The sequence below is a fragment of the Antrostomus carolinensis genome, unplaced genomic scaffold (genome assembly GCF_000700745.2).
Source record: "Antrostomus carolinensis isolate BGI_N321 unplaced genomic scaffold, ASM70074v2 scaffold39501, whole genome shotgun sequence".
Lineage (NCBI taxonomy): Eukaryota > Metazoa > Chordata > Aves > Caprimulgiformes > Caprimulgidae > Antrostomus > Antrostomus carolinensis.
The window spans coordinates 727-9,392 of record NW_010294201.1 but is presented as its reverse complement, the minus strand read 5'-3'; the positions used below and the strand labels follow the sequence as shown (position 1 = coordinate 9,392).

The following is an 8,666-nucleotide window of genomic DNA, read 5'->3' as shown; positions in this document are numbered from 1 at the left end:
GCCCCCAGCAGAACCCTCCAGTCCCGTTCCTCCTCGCAGCTCAGTGTGTCCAGCCAGGTGTCATCGGGCTCCAGCCTCCAGCTCCATAACCTCCTGAGCAACATCGACAGCAAGGAGGGCGTGTACGCCAAGCTGGGGGCCCTCTACGCTGAGTCCTTGCGCCGCCTGGTTGCCAAATGTGAGGATTGCTTCATGCGGGAGCAGAAGAACGAGCTGCACTTCAGTGAGAACAACTGGTCGCTCTTCAAGCTGGCGTGCAACAAGCCCTGTTGTGATTCGGGAGATGCGATATATTACTGTGCCACCTGCTCCAAGGACCCTTCTACCACCTATGCTGTGAAGGTAAGCCCACACCCAGGAGGGGTCCAGGCTTATCCCCCTCTTCCCGTGGCAGGATGAGGCAAAGAGCTGCAGGGTCCAAAGCTGCATGAGGGTCTGTAGCTGAGCTGGGACTGAAGCTTCGACCTTCTTTTTCCCCCTTTCTGGTGTGTGGATTTGAATGAAAGAGCGGGAAGCAGACTTAGTGGTGTGCCTTTGAGAAGCACCATCAGCACATCAGGCCTGTTTTCTCTGCTCGGCTTTCTCACAGCTGCAGTTTGGCAAGCAAAAACCCTTCCAAAATTGCCGCTTTTCCCCTACAGCTTGCAAAGGTTAATTTGGAGAGGTAGTGTTTGTTGTAAAAAATGGCAGTCAGATGCCTGTTGCTGCAGACTAGCAGGGTCTGAAACCCAACCAGTTTCTCTCTAAAAAAATCTTTGTACAAATACTATATTGTAAACTGAGCGGCATTCGCCTCTGATGACACAAGCTGATGAAAGGCTGTTCAAAAGACAGCATTTTTGCCTCTGCCTGCCTTTTAAGTGGAAGGTCTGACCCAGAAACCATGTGAGTGCTTATATGATCTTGAAACTACAGGTGTTAAGTTATTGCAGATCCAGATTAAACAATGTGAGGCTGACCCAGACATGCTGTGTAAGGTCAGGACTGAAATATTTTCCTGTAACTCTATGGAATCTGTGTTTGAAATGAAAACTTGGGGTGCAATAGTTCATCTCTTTGAAACCTGGATAAGTAAGCTTATCCAACCCATTCCATGGACAGCCCATGGATTTGGGTTCTTGACCCCTGTTACTACTTGAATACAGAGCCTTTAATTTCTATTCTGACTTTACCCTAGGGGCATCTCATTGCTGCTTACTTTTCAAAACCTGAAGTAATTCCCAAAAAAAGCACTATCAGAGATGCATTAAGCAAGGGGGAAAAAAACCAAAACAAAACAAACAACAACTCTGCTGAATCTTTTCCACTATTATGAGCCCCAAGGGGATGTTTTAGTTAAGTGATAGCTTTAAAGCCAGTTCATATTCTAAAGGAAGTATGGTCAACCCAACAGTGGGGCTGTAAATAACCAGAGTGGAGTTAGATGAGATCTTGCACCGATACCCTTAGTCCAGCACTCAGAGCTAGAGCTTCTCTTGTGTGTTATACCAAAACCCATTGCAACTTTCCTCCTGAAACCCAAGAACTGTGTGGTGAACTGGTGTGCTCCTTTTCAATCCACGGTTCCCTATGGCACGCGTGCACCTTTGCTCTTGGCTGCCCTGTTAGGTGGGGTTCAGAGGCTCAGCTCCATGGCTGTAGCGCATGAATTCTTACCAAGGCAGAAACAGCACATTTCAACCTCTTAACAGGGCTGCACTTGTGTCCCTGCATGTGATGTGAGCTTACTCTGTGCCCTTGGTACACTGCAGAGCACCTTAACAAAGCCAAAAGCATTCCAACAGGGCCATACTCTGCACCAGTGTAAAGTGAAGTTGTGTATGTGTTTACACACGTGCATGCATACGCCTCCTGCAATGTTCCTGTGTGCCACCTTCCTTCTGGTAGCCAAAGTAGAGAATAATTATGAAACTTTACAACTGTCTGATTCCTAGCTGTCCCTCCTGGCTTCTGGTACAGATTTTCTGACATGAAAATTATCAGAGACCTGTAGTTAAAATTAGACTTGGAGAGCTCAAAATGGGTGAGGATCTGGCTTGAGCCAAAGAGCCTGCTGAGGAGCAGGAGCCAGAGTCTGGGCTGTGCACAGGCAGACATGGCTATGTATAAAACAGTTAGAAGGAGCCAGGGTTACATGAAATGGTTTTAGAGGAATTAAGCCAAGATATGCTCCATGCTGTGGCTTCTTTCTTTGCTTAAAGATGCGTGACTAAGCCAGCCCCAGGCTCCAACTTGGAGCTTACTGCATGGAGGATGCCTCTGGTGCAGCCAGAGTCACAAAGAGTGGCTGGCCAGGGAAGATCTTCCTGTCTTCGTTTGGTTGCAGTTATTCTTCCAGAGACTCCTCTCTTACACGAGTTCCTTCCCTTTTCCTAAGGCTTACATGTCTTCCCTATGTGAACAGGTTGTTCAGCAGAGGGCAGGAAGGCCTCCTCTGCCTTTGGAGACCTTCTGCATCTTCCTACGCCCCACTGCGTTAATCTGCAGTCTGCCTAGCTCTCCAAAGCTTGTCTTTCCACAAAATAAGCATGCAGCCATGGCAGGGCATTCTTGTTAAGAAAAGAGAGGACAATAGGGATTTGAAATGCCCTGTCTCCACAGTATCGTCTCATCTGAGTGAATTACCTGCAAATGCCTAGATTCAAACCCTTGCTGGAGGAATACAAAAGCAGCCCACTTCTCCAGCTCCTCTCTATTCTTGCATTTATTCTAACTCGGAGGCAAAATTGATTTCTTGTTCAATTTTGCACGCATGTTGTGACTGGCAGTGGCATGCTCCAGGGTTTGAAACCTTTTACGCTGAGTTTCAGCCTGTTGCTGATTCCTGTGGGTGAGATATAAATACATTGCTAAAAAGAAAAAAAAAGGTGTACAATAGAAACGCCAGAAGGCCCTATAAGCTAATGGATACTCCTATAATAAACCTGGGTTTGAGTTTGGTTAGTTTTTAATGCAGTCATAAAGCTAAAATACAGAACAAAATGAAGATAAAATAATGTGGGTTTAAGAAAATCCAGATTATAAAATGTTTTTTTTCCCTCAAGTTTGCAGCGCTCTCACTCATTTTAAGCCTGTTGTTAGCTCCCACTTTCTCTCTGGTGTTTTTTCCCCTGTGCTGATGAGCACAAGGATTTCCTTAGCCATTGATCAGGGGTTTGAGAATAGGTGCTGACATAAGGAAGTGGAGTGGTTGAGGAGGATTTGAAAGTGGCTCCAGGCCTTAGGACCAGAAAAGGGTTACGTGGGAAGAAAGTTCTAGAGGTCTCTGTCCACCCCTCACTTCAAAGAAGGTCACCCTCGCAGCCACGTGATGGTGTATGTGGCCTCATCCAGGCAAATGTTAACCATCTCCAGAGATGAAGGCGGCACATCTTCTGCCACAGGCTTTGCTTTTCCCCCTGCAGAATGTCTCCTGGGTTGCAGGGGGCAGATCTAAACGACATCCATGATGTAAAAGCTTTGTCACTTCTGTCGGCAATGAAGCAAAATCTCCAGTTACTCGTGGGAGGACCACCTTCCTCCTTTCCTTGCAAATACTGAACATTGCTTGGGAAAGGAGGCGTGCCCAGACATCTGGTTGCTCTGGTTGTGGTGTTGCAGGACAAGAAAGATCTCAAGCCAGGAGACAGTGTAAAGTACTAAAGAGACCAATGCACACCCTGCTTCTACTGATTTCTTCCTTAGCTTCTGCACATCTCAGCTTAGGAACCCACCTCTGAACTTCTGGTCTCTGCCCTGTTTCTGTCACTAACTGATGAGACTTTTCTTTTGGTCTCTCCTCACAGATTTGTAAAACCCAGGAGTCCAAGGTGGCTGCTTCGTACTGCAGCCCTGCAGTGCCAGTCCACTTCAACATCCAGCAGGACTGTGGGCATTTTGTGGCCTCTGTCCCCTCCAGCATGCTGCTGGCCTCAGATGTGGGGAAAAGCATGCCTGGGGATGGCCTCCATCCCTCCCGCACTGCCAGCGAGCATGACTGTGTGGTCGTCATCACCCGGGAGGTGCCGAGCCAGACCACTGCCGACTTTGTGAGGGACTCAGTGATGTTGCACCAAGCCAAGCCTGAGCTGTACGAACGTCGCGTTTGCTTCTTGCTCCTCCAGCTCTGCAATGGCCTGGAGCATCTCAAAGAGCACGGCATCATCCATCGTGACCTGTGCCTGGAGAACCTCCTGCTTGTCCCCTGCAAGCCCCCCATGAGCTGTGTGAAAGCCAAAGATGACAAACACTTCCCCCGCCTCATCATCAGCAATTTTTTGAAAGCTAAACAGAAGCCAGGAACTGGAGACTCCAAACTGAAGAAGAGTCAGGCCCGGCTGGCCCCGGAGATTGTGTCGGCTTCTCAGTACAAAAAGTTTGATGAGTTTCAGACTGGTATTCTCATCTATGAGCTGCTGCACCAGCCCAACCCCTTTGAGGAGAAGGTGCACCTCAGGGAGCAGGAGTACAGCCCTGAGGACCTCCCTGCTCTGCCCAGCCTGTCCATCTACTCCCGGGGGCTCCAGCAGCTGGCCCACCTTCTGCTGGAAGCGGATCCCATCAAGCGCGTGCGGATCACCGAGGCAAAGCGGATGCTGCAGTGTCTGCTTTGGGGGCCCCGGAAAGACCTCACCGAGCAGCCCCTGAACCATGAGGAAGCCCTCCACCGGGTGCTTCAGAACTGGGTGGACATGAAGCGTGCCCTGCTTATGATGAAGTTTGCAGAGAGGGCTGTGGACACAGAGCGGAGCGTGGAACTGGAGGACTGGCTGTGCTGCCAGTACTTGGCGTCTGCTGAGCCGGCCTCCCTCTCACACACATTAAAACTGCTACAGCTGCTCTGACCTTGGACGTGTCTCAGAGGCAGCTGAGGGCTCCCAGTTGCCTTGTGGCTGAAGGCACACAGCCCCTTTATACGAGAGGCTTGAATCTCAGCTGCAAATGTGCGTTCAGCTCCTGCCCCACACTCCAATCCGAGTGCACGAGACATGTTTAGTACCCTCAGCAATGTTAATTTGTGAGCAGACAAAACTGGGAACCTGCCCCTATTTTGGGGGATATCTTTTTTTTTTTTTTTTTTTTTTTTTTTTGTATGGTAAGTCTGTGCACTAATAAACTCCTGCCTGCGTGTGTGCATGTTTCTAATGAACTCAATGTTCTCGTGCTGATTTCTGCACCTGTGGGATGGTCCTTTCATCCCCAACCTCCCCTAAGGCATCAGAGCCCTTTTGCCTGGGAACACCACCACCACTCTCCAGAGTGGGTGATGGGGAGGAACGGTTGGTTGCTTCTCCTGGGGAGCACGAGCAATTCACATAATGCTCCTTTCCAAGGGAGAACCAGGAGGGGCTTTCAAATTCACATCTTTTTTTAGTTTCTGGCATCCATTTTGCTTCTCACTTTAAAAACAAAAATTACTCTTGTTTCTGTGTATCATCAGCTGTATTTTCCGCAGCTGCCTATTACCTTGGTTAGATAGCAGGACTACATGGTTTTCCCCTTTAGTGGTGCAACTGTGCAGGCTGTTGGTTGTGAAAGGGTGAGAGAGAGCCCAGGATGGGTCTGCTCACGAGGATGATGCTGCATGCTGGGAATTACCCACTGTAAAGTTAATGAAATGGAAAATCCCCAATCCACCTCCAAGGCCTTGCGGGGGAAGTCAGGACCAGGTCGCTTTGCTTTCCCCATCCCTCCAGCTCCCTCCCTTCACCTGGTATTTCACCTGTCCCTTGTGTCTAGCATTTAATTAACCCCTTTATTAAGAGATGAGCTGGCATATAAAAGGCCAGGGCCACTGTCCTGTGGTCTGGGAGGGTCTTACTGCTGCTGGTGTTTGAATTAGAAATACATAGGGCTGGGTGCACTGTGAACATGCTCCTCCAACAGATGTGATGCCAGAGCAGCATGATGGAAGAGGGAGAAGCTGCCCTGGCTTCCTGCAGCCCCTTTCTCTCCATCCAGACATATAACGGCCACTCAGCTTGGTAGAGAGGCTGTGCTGCTGCTCAGTAAAACTGATTTTCCTAAGGGCTGTGGGCTGCTTTTACTCTTCCACCCCAATATAAGGAAGAGATGAGCTGCCCTGCTCCTGGCACCAGTTCTGCAGCCCTTGGAGGAGGGGTAGGTTTGGGACATGTGGAGAGAGCTCAGTGTCAGCTTAGCTAAGACAGGATGTCGCTAGCTGAGCTACCCCCCTCCCAGCTCAGAACAGGGAGAAATTCATGAGTACTTTCCTCCAGCCTCGGTTCACCTCCAGATCCAGCCTGCTCTTTGGGGGAAATTTTAATTCCCTAGTTTTTTTGACACTTCATACACTTTCTGTGAATCTTTTCCAGGCTTCTCACCTGGATTTTTTTTTTTTTAAATGTGTTTGGCTATGGTTGCTGCTGAGGGGAGGGGATGGTTCCTTGGCTGGGCACCCATTTGCAATGAATTTCCCCTGATCCCCTTAGGGAGGAGGCCATGCAAGTCCCTGCCTGCTGAAAGAATGTGGGATGGCTCCAACTGGGGCTGTTGGGGATTTTTTTAATACACTGTCTTTCTTACATCTGATTCTTGGGTCCACTTCCCTCCAACAGAGGTGGCAGGAGCCTTCTGGCTTGGGAACCACTGTCCTGTGGACCATCTTGGACACATTGCCCCAGGAAGTCTGGCCCTGGCTTGATGCATGCACCAGCAGAGTGATGAAACAGCTCTTGCCTGAAGGAGCCCAGCGTGTTTTTCCGAGATAAGATGAAGAGATGTCTCAGTTTCTAAGCATGGATATAGGGAATAAGTTGGAAGAAGCTCTGCAGGACAGCACTGAAGGAGACAGGGCCTGGCCATGGCAAATTCAAGCTGTGCTGGCAACAGGGAGATTATATGTGTGGCAAGTGGCTTGCAAGCCTTGGGTTGGCTACTCAGCAGGACTCAAGAATCCAGTCAACCCACATAAACCAAGGTTGGATCCATTTTCCTTGCTGAGTTTCAGTTTAGTGGCAAACACTGATACAGATATTGGCACAGGACTGGCGCAGCATGCAATGTTAACCTGATCAAAATGCTTTGCCTTGAGTTTGGGCACTTGAGACTGGTGTTGGTTCTGGTACCCTGCAGTAGCATGTGCAGCAGACCAGAGGCCCACAATAGTCTGGTAGCATTTTCAGCTATATTATTTTGAGATTTGGTGGGTGGCTTCTTGCTCTCATATAAACAGAAACTCTTATCTCTATGCTTTCTTGATACCTTCCCCTATGGTAGCTCATGCTTCTTCTCTAGTGTAAACAGTCCTAGGCTTTTGGATCCTAGGACAATGTGTGAACTGGAGAAGTGCATTAGGATTTCTGCTTTGTATCTTTGTGGGGAAAGTGACACCTAAGCCTCGGTTGAATGCCACAGCTGAGTCCTAGGACTTTGCTGACTTACTCTCCCTTGCCTGTGCTGTCCTCAGCACACCACGGGCAGTAGCCCCGCTTTTCCTAGCAGGCATTCTTGCTCCTGTGCCCAGATTCCTCTGCAAGAATGGTGGAGGGGATGGATCATCCCTGTTCCCTGTGTGGCAGGGGACACAGCTGACTTTGTGCCCTGGGGGCCAAGCATGTCACCCACCTGGTGTGGGGCAGGTATTGCAAGAGACATCTAACTGGCTACACAGTCTGGGGTCCACATGCCACAGGGACAGTGCTGAGGAGCAATTGCTGGGGGAGCACCACAGACCCATGCATCTCAGTAGTACTGCTGGGTGGGGAAAGGGGTGTTTCTTGTCTTGTGCTGCCCCCAGGCAGACTGCCAGCCCCCTTCCCTGAGCCCAGGCTCCCAGTGGTCTGTGCACATAAGAAAGGTGGCAAGGCAGCTCTCTGCCAGCGCCTGTTATCACCATGGGGGACAGGTTCCTAGGAGTTGGACACAGTTGCTGCCTGGTGCACTTGTAGCACAGATGAGTTTGGTGGGGAGGTTGTGTGCTTCCTATGAGAGAGGAGGCTAAGACCCAAAGCCCCAAGAGAAGCACTGGGCAGGCAGTGCTGGTAGAAGCCCTCTTGCCCAGTAATCTGGTGACCTTGCCTCCCTGCTTCAGAGCATCCCTCAAAGCTGGGGAATATCCCAGGACTAAAAGCAATCTGGTTTTCTGGAGATGCTGAGATTGCTTGGACAGTACTGCTTCTTACCCTACATGCTCACGTGTGCAGGGATGTGCCCCACTGGCCACACAAAATTAGCTCAGGACAGGCTCAGTTCTGCTTCGTCTTCTTGGCAAGCAGCAGCAGCAGGGAGAGGCTGTAGGAAAGGGGAAGGATGCTGTTGCAGGAAGTCCAGAGCAGGCAGAGCTTGGAGAAGCTCTCGCACTCCACAGCCACCAGGATGTAGGCGACGATGAGCTGTGTGAAGACCCAGGTTGTGCCATGGTAGAGGAGCTTCAGACCCTGGGAGGTGGCCCGGGTGCTGAGGAAGGGATGGATGCGGTAGTCGGCCTCCACCATGACAGCCCAGCACAGGAAACCAAAGACCTGCCCGGGCCGGAGGCCGTGCCACCAGGCGGAGAAGGCAAAGGTGGCGAGGAGCGGCCGGGCCGGGCAGCGCTGGAAGACAAGTCTCCTCAGCCAGCGGGACGTGCTCTTGTTCCAGGTCCGGGTGAAGACGGCCAGGCGGTGGGTGGTCTCCAGCGTCCACAGGTCGCGGATGGAAAGGTCTCCCTGGCCCACCTGGGGCCT

At 50.5% G+C, this 8,666-nt stretch overlaps 2 protein-coding genes across 2 annotated transcripts in view; one reads left to right on the top strand and one right to left on the bottom strand.

Annotated features, from left to right (window-relative positions):
- The window catches only part of PRAG1 (PEAK1 related, kinase-activating pseudokinase 1), a 21,952-nt gene extending 16,830 nt beyond the window's left edge, over positions 1 to 5,122 (top strand). Inside the window, 2 exon segments of the mRNA XM_029087361.1 lie at positions 1 to 342; positions 3,786 to 5,122. Of these exon segments, the coding sequence (XP_028943194.1) occupies positions 1 to 342; positions 3,786 to 4,823 (1,380 nt within the window). The 3' untranslated portion in view covers positions 4,824 to 5,122.
- Positions 5,123 to 8,186: 3,064 nt separating this feature from the next.
- Positions 8,187 to 8,666, bottom strand: part of MBOAT4 (membrane bound ghrelin O-acyltransferase MBOAT4) — a 1,012-nt gene continuing 532 nt past the window's right edge. Inside the window, exon 2 of the mRNA XM_010177558.2 lies at positions 8,187 to 8,664. Coding sequence (XP_010175860.2) covers positions 8,187 to 8,664 — 478 coding nt within the window. The remainder of the gene's footprint in view (positions 8,665 to 8,666) is intronic.